The 17891-nt window shown below is 41.2% G+C and overlaps 1 protein-coding gene across 1 annotated transcript; it reads left to right on the top strand.

The window, feature by feature from the left end:
- The first annotated feature begins 210 nt into the window (after positions 1-210).
- On the top strand, positions 211-17660 carry NOC3L (NOC3 like DNA replication regulator). Its single transcript, XM_056351900.1, has 21 exons — positions 211-286; positions 1598-1805; positions 2193-2316; positions 5113-5270; positions 5382-5438; positions 6471-6601; positions 7232-7393; positions 7936-8029; positions 8231-8406; positions 8625-8753; positions 9182-9313; positions 9724-9804; positions 10391-10491; positions 10954-11026; positions 11104-11167; positions 11255-11326; positions 12269-12450; positions 12678-12806; positions 13422-13519; positions 15362-15446; positions 17149-17660. Exons 1-21 carry the CDS (start codon positions 278-280, stop codon positions 17278-17280), a joined length of 2397 nt encoding a protein of 798 aa, XP_056207875.1. The 5' UTR covers positions 211-277; the 3' UTR covers positions 17281-17660.
- The last annotated feature ends 231 nt before the right edge of the window (positions 17661-17891 follow it).

Genomic DNA, 17891 nt, shown 5'->3' with positions numbered 1-17891 from the left:
GCTTTGCGGATCCTCCGTGCCTCGCAGGGGAGCAGGGGGGCGGCAGGCCCGTACCTTCGGGGGCTGCCCGCGGCGCCGGCTGCGTCCCGGTTCGCTTTGTCCCGGCGGCGGCGTTGCGGGGCGGGGCGGAGGCCGGAGCATTGCAGTAACGGTGGGTGGGTTTATGGAGCGCAGGGCCTCCGCCGCCAGGGGGCGCTGTGGCGGCGGGGTTGGGGGGCTCGGCTCGGCTCCGCCCCCGCGCGCCGCTTCCGCCGCAGCGCGCCGAGGGGCCGCCGCCATGAAGCCGGTGAGGCGCGGGGGGCTGGGGGCCGGGCGGGCTGGCGCTTCCCGGGCCTCCTGCTGCCCCGCGTGCTGCGGCGGCAGCAGCCTGGTCGGGGCCCGGGCCTCTGCCGCGGGCTCCTCGGGAGGGGGTCGCTTTCCTGCGCGGGCTCCAGCCCCCGGGCCGAGCGGGCTGGGCCGGGGCCGTGGGGCGGGAGGGCGGTACAGAGCGGCGTGCCTGAAGGGCTGCGGCCCGCCCCGGACTAAGGCACGGAATGAGGAACGGCTGAGGATTGTCCGCTCCGCTGAGGGGCGCGGCAGCCCGCAGCGTGCCCTGCTCGGCGTGGCGGCGGGGGGCACAGGCCGAGCCGACCCCCGGCAGGGCCGTTGACCGCCTGTCGCGGCCCTGGCTCAGGGGCCCCGTGTGCGGCGTAGGGGCGCGCGTCGGTGTTCCTTGTCTCTGCAGCGCGCTCCCCGTAGGCAAAGCTATCAATGGAGTTTAAAGGTGAACTGACAAAAATTCCAGGTTTGAGGAGCCCCACGCTTGGCCGCCTGCTGGAGGGCTACATCTTGCCTTACTGAGGTTCTGGTGCGGTGGCCCGTTGTCTCCCCGCGGCCCCTGCCTTCCCGCGCCCCTCACTGGGTGAGCTGTGTTGGGGCCGCTTCCATGCTGAGCGCTCTCGGGAGAGGCTTGTGGTTTTGGCACAGAGCACCCGCATTGATCTGGGCCTCAGGGCTTTCCGTGAGCCCTCGTTCTTCTGAGCTCTGGCACCTGTAACACGTACGTAGCTTCTGCATCGTGCTGTTCTGAGCCTTGTACAGGCAGCCTTGGCTCGTCGGTACAGCTGCCGCCTCTCATTATGGAGAGTTTGGGTCGGGAGAGGGCGAGAGCTTAGCATGGGGAAATGTGCTGCAGGAAGACACTCTTGTGCCAATACCTTAAGCTGCCTTAAATTACTGGTACAAGTACCAGTACCTTGTCATATGTTGGGTCAGAATGGCATCTTGAAGAAATGAGGTAGGGTGCTTTTGAGCACACAGGGCAAAGAACTGTGCCCTGACGATCTGTTTACTGTACTTAAAGTGTTTGTGTGTCTAAAAGTGGTGGACATAGGGTTTAATAAAGAAGTTGTTAAAGAATGTTTCTGTAAAACATTCTTCGCAGGCCTCAAAAATGTAATGTGGTTGGGTGACGTTGGAGCTAACTGATGCTACTATTTGGAAGAAACACATTTGGCCCTGATAGAAAAACGAATGTAATGAGATCAGAAAGAATGAAATAAATGCCACAAAGGCTATGAACATGTCAGTTACTTGTAGTTTTCTGTTTGTTTCCTAGAGAAAAAACACAAAACGAGTTCCAAGCTTTCGCAAGTTACTGAGAACTAGTAAAATAAAACTTGACAACAAATTAAAGAATAAACAGTTCAAGCAGCAGAGTGCTGCTAAGAAGTATCGAAAAGAACAAAAGAAGCTAAGGGAGGCTGTCAGAGATGCTATCTCTAGAAAACCTTTTCCATTGGAAGAGTGCAAGAAAAAGCAAGTTGGTAAGTGTTTGCTCGGAGTTATTTTTGTAAGCAAAAAGGTATGGGGGTTACTAAATATCCTACTGCTTCATGTTGTAAAATTATGTATCAAGAAAACAACATTGCATTTTCTGCGTACAAATAATTGTTGTCCTTGTTTAAAGAAAATAAAAAGAATTATGAAAAATATAAAATGTAGCCATTCTGGCAACAGGATCTGACAGCTGGAGATAGTAGAAATGTGTGTGCTCTGGTCATTATTGGGTGACACAAAACACATGCAGAAGGTTGATGAGCTCCAGGTGGAAGTAAGCTGTAAAATGGTCTCACAGGTGTAGGCAGAGTTAGGTTTTCAAGTTTGAATATACATGCAGGTTCTTAATCTTTACATACCATCTTCTAAAATAGCTGAAAAATGGAAAGAAGAGGAAGAAGAGGCTCTTCCGCTGGACATGATGGATGAAGATGACTTAAAATTAATGGAGGATTTGGCTCAAAAAGCATCCTTTTTAACCAGAGATCTTTCTTCTAAGTGAGTGGTGTCATGTTGTCTGCTTTTCATACTAATTCAGTTTTGTGTGGTTAGTATGTAATTAATAGGTAATGTAATACAGATGTCAGGAGGTCACTTTCAGTCTGGTGTTTGTTTGCAGTTCCAGTTTAGTGTTTCCTTAGTCTGTCAGTACATTCAGTATTAATGTATTGATGTGTATCAGTGTGTTCACCTTCAGGATACTATTTCTGCACAGTGTTCCTTCCCGTGAGGTCCTTGGCTGTGAGATGAGTAGCATTCCTCAAACTGAAAGAAATGTTTTAATCTGTATATGGACTTTTTTTCTATATAGAGTGTTCAGGACACTCCCTGGACATTGCGCCACTGTATTTTCCGTATTGCATTACAAACTGCTGTAAAAAGACCCCAGACAGTTCTGGAAGCCATGTCTGTTAAACCCATGCAACACCACAACATTCATACAAAAAATTTGTTACCAGTTTTCTGGAGCAAGGTGTTAGGTAGAGTTTGCAATGAAATACAAAGAAGGATAGTACTCTTGAGTTGTAGAATTGTAGGTTTTTACAAATACAGTTCTACAGAGTAGTCTGGTTACACGATTGTTTGAAAATCTTAACTTGCCTTTTTTGATGAATGTGAAAAGACTCTCTATGCCTAACTGCTGTAGGGTAGTTTTAATTTTCCCTGCAAAGTTTTGTTTTCTTTAGTTCTGGAGCGGTTGTTTCAGACTAAATGTTGAAATGAGCAAAAAGCATATTTTGTTCTTTTCAAGAAGAGAGAGCATTCTAGCTTTTTTTTGCTTTTTTTTCCTGCTAATTTCAGTACGAATGAATTTGTTAGTGCTCACTGTAGTTACTAATTAATAATTTAGTCTAGTTTGTAGGGAAAAAGTAGTAAAGTACTTTTTATTTCCAAAGTTGCAGTTGTGCTGTACTCTACTGTATGGTCTCTTGTAGCCACATTGCAAGTTCTTGAATTGAAAGAATTTTACTTTAAACCTTTCCCTCCTCCCAAACTAACTGGGTGTCATGCAAGTGTAAAGTCTTGCAAAACTCAAAATTTATCATGTGGGTTTATTTAGTGACATTTTTCAAGTTGCAGTTCTGCATGTCTTGTGTTCATTTTGAGAGGGCATTTTTAGAATGGAAGAACACAATGGAAGGAGTTGCTCTTTCACCTGTTCTACTGTTACTAGTTTTAAGCTCCTTTCATAGTGTTCCCTTAAACTAGAGAATGTCTTTTTGATCTGTTTTACTCTCATCAACTGTAATCATTCTTAAGAACTTGTCAGATATTACCTCACTTACATATTACCCACTTCTGAATTACATGTTTGTAATAGCACAGACTAAATACTTAGCTTCTTGTATAACTATGCCCAGGCTAGAAAGATACCCTGTGAAAGGGTGGTACACCACACTGGGTTATTTCTGTTACCCTTGGACAGTGGGGTGTGACGCAAGCTTTTCCAGTGAACGGAGTAGAAAAGTGATAGTAGTAGTGGTAAAAGTTAACATGGAGTAGGGATGCATAAAAACGTGCATGTACTGACCCACTCATTACCACATCCTGGTTAAGCATTGCTTGGAAGGCCAAGGCATGGCAAGGGAGAGCGAGGTTGTGGGACATCTTAAGCAGGACATTGGACTGTTTGTCCAGCGAGAGGGTCCTGTGAGTTTGTCCAGTGAGAGGACTGCTCAGGGTTAAATGTTTAGTGAGGTTCAGCCCTGTCAGGGCACCTGCTCATGCAGTGGAGGAGCACAGTGGGGAGGGAGGCAGGTAAGGCAGCACTGTGGCTCAGGGGAGAGACAGGCTGTGATGAGATCCTCATATTTTGCACCTTTCTATTTTACTTACTCTTTTCCAAAATTTTTACTATTTTAGGGCTGAAATCATGTTTCTGAAGGATGTTTGCCTTTACAAGCTTCACCTGATTTGTTCACTGTTGCCTTATTTTGAAAAGTCCCTGAGTCACTTACTGCCATATGAATGGGAGCAGTGCTGTCTCAAAACCCGTCAGCTAGTACTAGGGCTTCCAGATGCCTGGTATGACCCAGAATTTCCCTTGTTTTCACAGCAGTTGTATTTTCTTCATGCTCAACAGATCAGTCACAGACGTGTAGAATTCCTGTTCTAGTTGAGTAGTGTTTGGATACACAGGAAAGGTTTAATCTACGCGGGGACAGCAAGGCTGAAGCTGGTGCAGTGTCCTTACAGTGCATGCATAGAGTGATTGTGTTGTGTGCAGGGAATCTGAGTCTGGGATGTAAAACTACTTCTCATACAAGTGATTTTTACTTTCTGAAGCCTTGCAGTCCATGAGCCTGGAGCTTTCAGAGTCCTTCATGTGTCCGTAGTTGAAACTCTACCCCTTATAACAGGAACACTGCTTTTGTTCTTTTAAGACAGACCACGTGGCTTCAGTAATGTGATTCTTCATCCCTAGCTTTTAGGTTTTTAATAAGATAAACAGGTAACACTTCATAGTGTGCCTGTACTATAAGCAGTTACACCATTTAATAATTTTTTTATGTAAATTCAGAATCAATAGAAGCATTTTACCTTTGCTCATTTCACGCTTAGTTTCCTAGTGAATCACTGTCCTAAATTCAAAGATCCTATACAGATAAATATTAACATTCATTGATTAAGTGGTGACTAGTGCTGTCAATGGTGAACACACTCAAGCATACCATTTAGTAAGATCAGCCCGTATTTATTTTTCTAAGTGCAGACATTTAATCCTGCCAGTATACTGTCATACATGGTTCTTGTCTAGTTACATGACTAGTTACTTTGCCTTGTATTTTTCAGTGAACCTGTTCATATCAAAAAACGAAAACATGAAAGTGTGATTGAAAAATATGAGAAGATGCCAAGACGCATGCAGACTGAGCCAGAAAAAGAACTCATCCATCTGCTCCCCATCAAAGACAAGGGTGGCATTATTCCCCAAACTATGGAAAAGCCAGGTGAGACACAGATTCCAGAATAGGTGTAGTAGCCAAGATGTATATAATTTGTTGTTTTAAAATTCTACAGTGTTTGTTACATATGTGACACTAGATGCTCTTTTTTTGCAGCTCTCAATGTTGCAGAGGATGAAGAAGAGGATACAGAAGAAATGGAGGAAGCAGACGGTAATAAAACATCATGTTTGCTTTTTGTTGGGTTTTGGGTTTTCAAATCACTGACATATCTGAAGACTACTTCACTGTTCCCTAAGGAAGTTTGTAATTTACATCCATTTTGTTTAGGGTGTTTTTTAATATATTCATTTTCCTATTGCCCCAAAGCATAACAACTATTCAGAGCTTGCTTTCTTACCTGTTAGGATCCCAGGGCCTGAGGAACAGCTGGCTTCAGAATCTGTTTTTAAAATTACTTTGATTTTCATCTGGAACTGATGCTTACATGAAGCCCCTTATATCAGTTGTGTCATCTTTGCTAGCGAGAAGGGAAATCTTGCTCTTACAAGATATACTCTTGAGTATATGCTGTGGTTCTGGTTTGACTACTCTGAGGTCATTTTGAAATGCCGTTCAGGACGTAGACTTGTGTAGGCTTTTGAGTGTCTGTCTATGACATTTTTCAGTTAAAACACCAGAATACCAGGAAATTCAGATTTTCATTTGCAGTTTGCTATCCAGTTAAGTGTCATGTTCAAATAACAGTTGCAGTTGTAGCTGCCACTTCTGGGTTGCTGTTCTCTAAATACGATCTGAAGTTGAGGGAAGACATGCTTGTAGGAAAATAATACGCAGAAAATACAAATAAAACAGTTGTGTTTTTTAAAAGAAAAAGTGAATGGTGAATAATTTGCTGCAAACTGCAGAGCACTGCAGTATCTTGGCACCATTGGGGTCATGTGTTGGGTTTATATGTTCCCACTGTACTTAGGGAATACCATTTGCAGATTCAAAAACATTTGATCTGTTTCTTTTTGCAAGCATGAGATTTTGGAGTAGAGCAAAAATTAATCTGGGTTAATATAGGCTCAGCAAGGTCATTCTTAGAACTTTTTTTACTGTGGAACTGCTTGTGTTACTCTTGTGTGGGGTTATCGTGGTAGCCATCTGAAATGCAGTATCTAGAACTGTAGTTTGCAATATGGTATTTGTTAAGGGGCTTCCCTAGTGACCCTCTTTTCTAACTCTCACACCTTGTGTTAGACTCTACTGAAGAACCCCTGCCTGCTCTTACTCCTGAGGAGATGGCTGCTCAAAGGAGGCAAAAGCTGCAGGAAAGGAAGACGCACATAGCTGCCTTAGCATCTGCCATTCTCTCCGAGCCAGATGGCAATGTAGGTAGCATTTACTTAATGTGCGTGTATGTGTGCCTGTGCTGTGCAGTAAGTCAATAAATAAAGATCTGAAGTGACCAAACAACACCAAAAGCATAAAAATGCGTGAGCAGAACAAGGAAGGTCAGTGTAGTATCACTTTTCAGTGAAACTGCTGGCATAGATTGGTACAGAGGAGTTGAATCAGGTAAAGATCCAGATGACTGTTCTGTTCAGGAATTATTTGTCCCTCTGAATACTAGTGGTTTTAGGAATAATACTGTCTGTGGTATTTCCTGTCCAAACAACCTTGTTCCTGAAGCATGATCCTTATTTAAGCTCAGATTTCAGGGTTGTATCTGATAGTTCTCAATGTTTCAGGATATGCTAGTAATTTTCTGTAATCCTGTGCAAGTTTGTAATAGCCAGGATAGTTTGAACATTCCTAAGATAAAAATTCTGTTGGGATATCTAGCGTTTCTTGGCTTTTTGTGTAGTGCTAAGTAGAGTGTAAGTAACTGCTGAGTTAATGGCTTTCTACTATTTGAAAATGAGGCACGTTTCTTGTGGCAGGCTTGCTGAAATGTACGTTGTGCTTGTACATCGGTTTGTGGGTGATCTGCTGCTGACTTTGCCTCTTTTCTTAATCAGATTAAAAAATTGAAGGAGCTGCGTGCCATGTTGATGGAACAGGATCCTAACGTGGCTGTGATTGTTCGGAAGCTGGTCATGGTTTCTTTGATGGAGATATTCAAAGATATTGTGCCTTCTTACAAAATTCGGCCTCTCACTGAAGTAGAAAAGGCTACCAAGGTGAAATACCACGTTTCTTTATAGAATATGGAGTATTGTGGGGTCAAAAGTAGTTACACCAAACCTGGGTGACTTTCATCATAAACCTTGGAGTAAGACCGTGTTTTGTGTCACGCTGAAGAGAACTAGAAAGAAAGCAAATTATGCAACACTGTTGCCTAACCACCACAGATTTCTTTGAAATGTGTTTAATAATTTGCTGAACAAATGCAGAGTTTTCTGGAGCTTGTTTTTAAACAATTCTTTAGAAGGTTTCTTGAATATAGGTAGTGCCACTTTAGAGTCATGGCTTTAAATAACATCTAGTTGAAAATTTCACTTCAATCTCTATAAATGAGATAGGCCTAGTCAGAAAAGGCCCTCTGAGCACAAGAACACGTATAGAAATCTGTAGAAATATTTTTAATACATTTCTGGGCATGTCTGTCTAGAAAAAAAACTTACTTAGATATCTGATACTTGTTTTAAAACAGTTTTTTTTCACCATTGGCTAATTTCGGGATTTAGATCTCCAGATAAAATTTAATTTGTGTTGTTTATAGGTTAAAAAAGAAACTCAGAAACTGAGAGAATTTGAAGAAGGCCTTGTGAGCCAGTATAAATTTTACTTGGAAAATCTGGAACAAACAATTAAAGGTACAGTCAACACTTTCTATCTTTTGTAGTAAATGCAGAATTGTTTGTGGCATACCTCCTCTGACTGAATGCTGCCAGCTATCTTTGAAATAGTGCTTGCATGAAGTATGCAGGAGAATGCCTGCAGTAACTAAAAATGTAAAAATTTAGAAGCTCCTCTACATTCTGAACAGTAATAACTAAAAATAATATTTTGTGCAGATTGGAAACAAAGGAAGTTGAAGAAAAGCAATGTCATCTCATTAAAAGCATATAAAGGTCTAGCAGAGATAGCAGTGAAGTGTCTGTGTGAACTCCTTGTGGCCCTACCCCACTTTAACTTCCACAATAACATTATTGTGCTCATTGTTCCGCTCATGAATGATTCATCAAAAATGGTGAGTGCTTTTATGATTAGGGGAAGAGTTCTTGTTTTGCATGAAAAATAATCTATTTCTGAGCTTTATTCCACAATATCCAGATCTTGTGGCCATATCTTTTCGCTATTTTACAGGCTGTGTCCACTTCCTAATTAGTAAATACCATCAGTATTATCAATTAGCTGTTGTCATGGACTTAGCTTTACAGAATAATTTGTTTTAATTTACTTTTTCAGATCTCCGAACTGTGCTTTGAGGCAGTTAAGAAGCTCTTCAAACAAGACAAGTTGGGCTATGCTTCCCTTGGTGTAGTTAAGGTCATTTCTGGCCTTGTGAGGGGTAGAAATTACGATGTCAGACCTGAGGTAAGAGGCTTTCTGTTGTACTACGTGATTTTCTTCTGTCAGTGGTTTAAAAGAAACCTGAAAGTTAAAGATAGTGCAGCGGCTGGCTACAAACAAACAGCTTCCTTACTCTGTCAGAACACAGGCAGCCTAGGAGTGGGCTGAGTCAGAGGGTTAGAGAGGGAGGGAGGGATGGGACGGGGGAGGAGGAGATCAGATCCCCACAGAGGCGTGGGTTAAGTCAGGCAGGGAGACTTGAAATGAGAGAGACAAATGGAGGAATGGATAGAAATGAACAGTATTGGGGAAGGAACTGAGAGCAGAGAGGAGAGAGACAGGGATGAAGTAACAGGAAGGGGGTAAACAGAAGAACTTTTGACCAGCTGGAATGGAATTCAGGATTTCTTACCCTCTGTCATCTTTCATGCATTTATTTTATTTTACAATAGGTATTAAAAGTATTTCTTCACTTGAGAATTAAGGAAGTAGAATTACAAAAAGATTCTGAAGACATTGCACCAAAGAAAAAGTTCATGACTTACAAAGAGAAAAGAAAAAATCTTTCAAGAATGCAAAGAAAGGTATGACCTGAGCTTTCTCAGGCTCTACTTCAGTGGCTTTATGCAGTTACTTGTTCTAGTAGTGATTGCACTTCTCCTGTTGCCGTTGTTAACTGTCAGCATCAATGATGAGTGTTTGCATTGTACTTGAACATTTATGAGGTTCTACAGAGATTTAATTACCTTCCTAGTTTTTTTCTCTTTCTGGTGTTGGTAATACCTTTGCTTGTTTCTGTTAGGAAGGAGTATATCTAAGCTGGTTACCTTAGATATACTTAGTATCATCATATATAGGTATACTTAGTAGCATCATAGGGTGACTTAAGCAACTCACAAGACAGATTTGTTGTCTGGGTATCTTTGGAACCTGGACATCCAGGCTCTTCAGAAGCATTTAATCTGTTGTCTTCAAATCAAATGTATGTTTTCAGTGGAAGAAAGCAGAAGAGAAACTGGAACGAGAACTCTTGGAAGCAGAAGCGTCAGAAAGTAAAGAAAAAAAACTGAAGCTGGTAAGTAATTCAGGGATTATTTTTCTATTTTTGCACAATATCAGCTTCTAACCCTTTTGTAACCAAGTGTCTTCCCTCCATCCCAACCTGTCAGCATTCCACACTATATCTAATTTTGGAAGCTTACAAATATTTTGCCTGTGCCGAAGGTCTAGGTTTTAGTAAACCAAGCCCTTTTGGTTTACCCAGGAAAGCCAACTTACCCATTCCGATTTCCTTCTGTTCTCTGCACAATAAGGTATTTGAATCCATCGTCATTCATGCTTCAGGTACCCTGTTCCATATGACACTATGTAATGGCTGTTCCCAGCCTCTCGGACTGGCCTTTAGGCAAAAGAGGAGTGTGGCTATCATGGATGGACTGAGGGAAGAGAGGCTTTGTAGCTAGGAGAGTGTGAGGGGACAAAGTAGGGGGCAGGACTTGAGCTTTTCAGCATAAGAAGAGCAGAGATAGCAGTCTTGGCACTTGGTTTGGAAGGCCTGAGTGCAGGCTTAGACAGAGAGAAGCATTTTCATTTCAGTTTAAGTGAAGTAGAAATATCCGTTTTCCATGCTTAAGTATTTTATTTCATTCTCTTTCCTTCAGCACACCGAGACCTTGAATATTGTATTTGTAACTTACTTTAGAATCTTGAAGAAGGCTCAGAAGTCTCCACTTTTGCCAGCCGTGCTAGAAGGTCTTGCAAAGTAAGAACCAAGTCCACCTTGTTTCATGTGTGTTAGAAAAGACATAAAGCACTGAAGGGATTTTTGGCTTTGAAAGGGATTTCTAAGCAGTGAGAGAAGATGGTCCCTGACAAATTTGTTGAAATTCTTTTATTTCTCTGCTGAAGTTTTCACCTAAAATAATTTCAATGTGATGTGTAATTTCCCATGATAGAATTGATGTGATGCAAACCCAGCAGGGTGTGATGTGATTCCATCATTTTGTCTGATTACTTCCCGAAGAACATGAGCATGTCTCTAGTGCTATAAGGATGCTGTGATTAGCAGTTGGGGGCTGAGTCATCCATGTATGTAAAGATAATAGATGTTCAGCATTTGATTTAGCTTTGATTTTAAGGTGCAGATTTTGGCTGTTCAGGATACTTTGAATTGAGTTTTCAGATGATGTCTATAGTTTAAAAATAAGTATCTCTTTGATTCCAGGTTTGCTCATCTCATAAATGTGGAATTTTTTGATGACCTGTTGATTGTCCTTCATTCTCTTATTGCATCTGGGGTAAGTTGAGCTTACTTTTATTACAATTTCCTTAAAATTGTATTCTTTTGGGTACTTAATCAGTTTTGTGTTCTTAGGATTTAAGCTATCGTGAGAGTCTTCATTGCATTCTCAGTGCTTTTCATATACTCTCTGGTCAAGGTAAGAGATCTTTAAAAACAAACTTTTGTTTAATATTGTCTGATAAATTAACGGAGTACATGTATTTATTTGGGATTACTTTAATAGGTGATGTCCTTAACATTGATCCAATGAAATTCTACACACATCTTTACAAGACACTGTTCAGCCTACATGCAGGTAACTCCAGATTCTTATTTTCAGTGCTTACCTAGATAATGTTTATTCTACTTGTTTGGTATCATCGCCTTAATGTAGTGTCAATAAACTACAGTTGTTTTAAGATACCCGAGTCCTGAAAATGTTACTGTCTGTTCGAATCTACTTTTTTCTCAAGTTGCACATTGCATTACTGCAATACAAATACTAGAAGTATTACTGCAATATATGGTAACAGGTTCTAATCACATCACGTACTTGGCATTCCCTAATGAAGCGATCTCTGGTAAGTGTTTATCCCGTCTTCAGTTTAAGCTTTTTGACTTCCTTATAATTGTTTCTTTCAGTGACAATTTAAAAATTGTCTATTTTTCCTTTGATTCTTTCTCTGATGGAGAAGAATCTGATTTTGCTAATGTAATTTAAAAAATAATTCCAATTTAAATTCTGTTTTCTAAAACCTTCTGGTTTATATTTCTGATCTTTATAATTTTGACATTCTAATTTTATAATCTAAATTTTCTAATAATTCTAAGAAGCTAAATAGTTTATGAAATAATTATAAAATTCTAAATTAACATAATTTTAATTAACTTCATAAATGTGTATTCACTAAGGAGGAAGGATTGAGAGAAAACATTCTGCATGGGTAGAAGACTAAATCTTTGCATGATTATTAGATGATATAATGTTTAGGGTTATAACACTTAACTGCTTCTAATGTTTAGATGTTTTTGATGGAACAAATAATTTCTTAGAAAAGAGCACAAAAAACAATGATACATTTTTTTTCTGTTCAAAGCCAGACTATTTTTTTACCAAAAAAGGATGGATGCTTAGTGCTGTGTTTGAACTTCTTAGCTTTCATACTGTTTCTCAGGTTCCAGTGTGCAGTCAGTAGCAGAGTATTTAGCTGTATGTTCCTCGAAATGGTTATTAACTGTATGAAATTCTGCTTCTGAGGTCGTACCAATGATGATATAGGGATTGTGCTCCAGTGCCTCGATGTCATGTTTGCCAAGCGGAGAAAGCAAGTTTCCCAGCAGCGAGCTCTGGCTTTCCTAAAGCGACTTTCCACGCTTGCTCTTCATGTACTTCCAAATTCCAGTGTTGGGATCTTGGCAACAAACAGGATATTAATGCAAGTAAGTTTTACATGTTGGAATTTTTAGCTTACTGTTTAAAGGTTATTGAGTTTTTTCGACAAAATGATTTAATGCAAAATATTTTGAAGTATCTTAAGCAAGAATAATGAAAACAGAGTATCCTTAAATGCTGCTGAGACTGATTGTCACAGAATGAAACCAGAGCCTAACCATGTTATAATTGGATGTGTAACATAAGCAATTCGGTCTGTTTTTTTACGTTGTAGACGTTCCCAAAGATGGACCTCTTACTAGACAACGAATCTCAAGGCAGTGGAGTTTATCTCCCAGAACTAGATGAACCAGAGCATTGCAATGCTCAGAACACAGCTCTGTGGGAGCTGCATTTACTGCAGGTTAGTGAGCAACTGAGTGATTTGGGAAGTAAAAGTCAGCAGTAAACAGCTGCCAAATGTTTCTGTGTTTTAGAAAAATAGACATCGGACATCATCAGGCTTACCAAATCTGGCACACATGAGCCCATTCCATACAAAGAGGAAGAGCAGTGCGGTAGTACAGGGAAGGAATGAGCTCAAAAGGGAATGTGCATAGGTACCACACAGGATCTTACTGCAGGTTGCCTACTAAGACTCCTTTGGAGGCTTTTCCAATCTGCTAAGTTCCCTGGCAGTCCAGCCCTTCTCTGGGGAGTAGCTGACACCTTGATGTCTCATTCCAGCCAGCGTTTAGCGTTTGGGGAGGGCTTCCTCTGCTCTTCATCCTGCCTTCTGGGAGGAGAGTTAGATTAACCGTGGAGAGTTGTACTCACAGCCTGATGTACTAGTGAATAAATGTATGACTGGGTGTTCTCATTCATTTAGCCTCAGAAACTGACTGTTTTGGGATGCTCAGTTTCTCTGTCTAAAACAAAAGCAGAACCTTCCATCTTATTGAAATGGAAATAAGTGCGAGAATCCATGCATAAATACATTATCCCTCAGTCAACTGCCTTCTTTCTTCCTTTCTTTCAGAGACACTATCATCCAACAGTGCAGAAATTTGCAGGTCACCTTATTGCTGGAGCTCCAACTGAAGGCTCAGGAGCTCTTTCACTTGATTTGAGCCAAAGGTGAGTTACCAGAGAGTTCTGTTTATAAAAATAGTGCCCTGAAAGGAATCCGTTGCTCATACTTCACTAATGGAATCCCTAAAAATAATTATCCATGAAGTCAGAAGATTCTTCAGACTCAGTTCCTTTGTTGTTCTGCCAGTACAGAATACAGAATGTTGACAGCCTTTTTTTTTTTTTTTTGCTTGCCTTTTTTTTTTTCCCTTTTGAGGCTTGTTGCCAGGCTGTGACAAGGGTAAAAATCTCACAGTGTGGTGTGCTTTCTTCCCATGGGAGAAAAATGTCTGCATTTCCTCAGTAGCAGCCCTGATCTGAATATGGATCAGGATCACTGAACTGTGGCTGTCCAGTGTAAACTGGAAACCAGTTTGCAGCATAAGGTCCCATCGTATGTTAAAACATAAGAAAAGCCATCCTGGTTCAGACTAAGGATCTAATTCAGCATCCTGTCTTCGGCAGTGGCTGGAAGCTGGTGCCTCGGAAGAGTAAAAACAGGGCAAGCACGTAAGAGAGACACTGTGAGCAGTGTGCTAGCTTCTGACTGGTTTGAGCCTGGTAGATTTCCTGAACCTCATACTGTTTTCTGTTTAGTACCTCTTAATGGAATTCTTTTTAGTGTCCCTTGTACCAAAGCACACGTTTTACAAATACGGCATTGTTTGGTAACGGTTCCATGAGTGCACAGCTCATTACATTAAGACCTACCTGTTATTTTGAACCTGGTGCCAGCGTGCATTGTTTAACAGTCCCTGGTTCTTGCTCTGGGAAGTGAAATGAACAGTCTGCTCCAAGACTCTTTCTGTGCCTCGTGTGACTTAGTAGTCCTCTATCATACTGCCCCTCCATCTGCTTTCTCTTCTGGCTGAAGGGATCTGGCCCAGACAGGAGATGTTCCACACTTTTCATCGTTGTTGCCTGTTGCTGAATTCAAGTGTTTAAAGATGAGGAAATTGGAGACTTGGATGCAATATTTGAGATGTGATCTGTGGATTTATAGTCTGATGTAACTATTTTTTATTCTGTTCTGTTTCTTTTGAACTCCAAACAGCACACACAATCCCATGAAAGTATCTGTCGTAACAACAAGATTTTTTTCCTTATGTGATAGTAGTCAGCTCAGAGCCTGTTGTTTTTATATGAAGCTGAGATTGCTTTTCTCCGTTTTGTCTTTTTGCATACTACATTTCATTTGCCATTTTACTTTTGCCATTTTACTGACCATCTCATACAGCCTATCTGTTCTTTACAAGCAGTTCATTCTTACTACCACAAATAACCTGGTACTCTCCAGCTCTTCTTCGAGCGTGTTGAAAAACACAGGTCCTGGCACAGACCTTGGGGAAATCCACTGTTTCTTCCTGTCATTGCAAAAACTGATGGTAGACTCCTGTCCTCTGTTCCCTGTCTTTTAACCAGTTCTTTTCCCATGTTGTGGTCTTCCTTGTTCTCACACGGCTGCTTAGTTTTCATAAAACCCTTTGGTAAGGAACCGTTGGGAATTCTAGCACATTGTGTCAGCTAGATAACCTTTATCCACTTATCTTTTTTTTTGTTGTTGTTTTTGTGTTACTTTTTCAAATATGTACAAGGCAGGCAGTGACTACTTGGAGCTCTGGCAAGCCAACAGAACAGTTTTCTTGTCTCCCATTTCTTCTGTCCTACAGCTGAGTATTTAGACACATTGTACTTGCTTTTACTTGCATTGTTTCCCAGCTGCTGGCTTCCAGCCTTTTCCAGGTGATGCTTGATACTCTGAAGAGTTCTCTTAAAGCATGGTGGAGGGTGCGGATGGTGTGTGTGTGTCTCTTGGTTTGGCGTTTTTCACTGTGGTTTTTGTTGTAGGCCTGCTACAGAACTTTTTGAGGCATACAATACGAGAGGAATGACCTTTAATCCTCCTGTTGCATCAGTAACGCCCAGAAGAAAGGTACCGCCTCATCTCTGTGTCCTTTTTTAACTACATGATGTATCAGTATAACCTGTGTCTGCTGGCTCACTATGTATTTTCCCACTTGGGCTTTCTGGTTGCTGTACTTTGTGTCAAGTATTATTTTTTTTTTTTAGCTGGTATAAGATAGCTTTTGTTCCTTCTTTGTAGTCAGTGCTATGGGAAGTGGAGCTGTTCATACAGCATCAGTTAATGTAGCAAGGTGTTGTAGCTGTTGTTTTATTTACTGTTTACACTTTTCAGTGTTTCAGTGCAGATTTCTTGTCCCTCTTTTGTAATGATGAGCTAATGTTTGTTCAAAAGGCAGCAGTAAAAAGCCAGCTGTATTTCCCCTGTGTGGGTAGCTGGCAGGACAGTTGATTTCCAGAGCCTTTGACTTAGCATGTAGGAGGATACTGATCCCCGTTAGTGTCGCTTTGTAGCTTAAAAGTGTAAATTAGAAGGGAACAAAGAGCTTAGTACTGAGAGGGGAAATGGGTGAACACTTTTTAGATCCTCAGCACTGGATGTGTTTGAGATGCCAGCCCCGTTGAATGTACAGTGAGGGGTGTGTCCTTTAAAGTGATAGTCTTCCTATTTCCTAATGAAAACAGTATTAATCTTGTTAGTGCTTTCAAGTTTTAATGTAATGTCAGCTAAAGCCTGGTGAGCACTTTTTTTTTTTCCATTTTAGAGAAGCAACTTCTGAAAATGTATTTGTACCTAGGAATTCTGTCCTTTTACAATGACTGCATGACATGTCTGTGCTGCTGGGGTGTTATATCAGCAGCTCTGGCAGAACAAGGCTGGGAACAGCAGGTAGAGTTCTGTGTAGTGCAAAAAAAAAAAAAAAAAAAAAAAAGCACAAGTTCTTTAAGGTAGAAACAAAGGAAGAGGAAGATAACAGAGAGAACAAACTGTCCGTAAGTGGTTATAATGGACATAACTGGGAAAATTACCCTGGAATCATTCCTAGTCTCTGGTTGTTTGGCTCATTTAAGAAATTTTGGCGGCATCTAAATTTTACCCTATCTGTCCTGCATGCTTTCCTTTGTGTGCCATGCTGCTGTTGTCTGTCAGCACCTCCCCCCTGCTGACAGGAGCTCTGAATTAGAGTTCTCTTTCCCTGTGCGCCACTAAAGAGGATCTCATTGGTCCTTGAGTCCACAGAATACTGGACTCTGCAAGTGTTAAGTTTAACAGGGAGGTGTAAATCATGTGCAGAGCACTAGGAAAGAGCGGAGGGCTCCAGATCTGGCTGCAGGCAGAAGGGCTCCCTGGAGGCAGGGTCAGGGCATTCCTTTCTGACTTTGCAGGCTCTGCCACTACCATTATTACTTTCATTGGCCTTTTGCTCGGAGATGCTTGATTTATAAGGTGTGCTGAACAGGACACAGTCTGTAAGCGCCTTCAGAGCTGGAAGCTGTGGCTATGTGGAGTAGGCATTCTTCTAAAGCCCAGTTTACAACCAAACAAAAAAAATCTTCACCAAAACCATGAGCTTGCGAAGGACTGCCTGACACCTTTGCTGCAGCCAAGTGAGTCTTGCTGGCAGGCCAGGTACACTTGAGCTGCCAGTTCCATAGGTCTAGTCTAGATGACCAGGGGCACGGGAGAGGAACAGGACTGCTAATCTAAGCTATGCGTGGAAAACACATACTGGCCTTGTTTAGTAACGCAACTAATATTTTGTCATTTTCAGGATACATTCTCGCAAATGGGTTCATTTATAGATGAAGAGCTAAACAAACAGCTTCAACAACCCCTCAGTGAGACTGCTGTTCACAAACCCTTGGATTTTGCTAAACACCTGAAGATCTCATCCTTGTCGTAAATGTGTCTATCAGTCATGTTCAGTTGGCTTCTTAACTATGGAGAAAGATGCTGAAAGGAATTTCCACTCATCATTGAAGGAATTCAAGTAGGCTTTTGTCTGGACATAGAAACACACAAAAACTGAACATCATTTTTTCACACAGAGTTAAAAGGCCTCTACCTAATTGCCGAGCCGAGGTTCTCAGGGCTTGGGAACCGCAGTCACATCAGTAATTTTAAAGGATACAGAACCAGGTCATTTAAAAATTGTTTGCAACCATGAATTAAAAGTATTTTTGTTTATATATTTTCTAATTTTTATAACAGAGTATAGACATCTGTGTTTCTGAGAAATCACTGGGTTGTGTTGATAAATTAATAAATATTTTGGAAATTTTACCATGATGTTGACTTCTTTGATGTTTAAGATACTTAGAGATTTGGAATATGTATTGCATTTTTTGTGTTTCTCTCCTGATGTCTCCTAACCACTTGTCTCACTTGAAATGATTTTGCATTTGGTGGTTGTTTTTTTTTTCCTCTGGTGACTATCGGTATTGGCAAATTGAGATTTCTGAATTCCAGTTGTGAACTGTCACCACGATTGAATGCTCTACTGCAATGTCTTCA

Source organism: Falco biarmicus, chromosome 9 (genome assembly GCF_023638135.1).
Source record: "Falco biarmicus isolate bFalBia1 chromosome 9, bFalBia1.pri, whole genome shotgun sequence".
In the NCBI taxonomy this organism is placed as follows: Eukaryota; Metazoa; Chordata; class Aves; order Falconiformes; family Falconidae; genus Falco; species Falco biarmicus.
Note: the sequence above shows the minus strand (reverse complement) of the source record. Positions and strands in the feature narration are given on the sequence as shown.

What these genes read in the sequence shown, in the direction of transcription:
- NOC3L (XM_056351900.1), top strand. An exon ending in ACTGTTCAGCCTACATGCAG is followed by an intron (nt 11,327 to 12,268) that starts GTAACTCCAGAT and finishes TCTGCTTCTGAG; the next exon opens with GTCGTACCAATGATGATATA. An exon ending in TCACTTGATTTGAGCCAAAG is followed by an intron (nt 13,520 to 15,361) that starts GTGAGTTACCAG and finishes TTTTTGTTGTAG; the next exon opens with GCCTGCTACAGAACTTTTTG.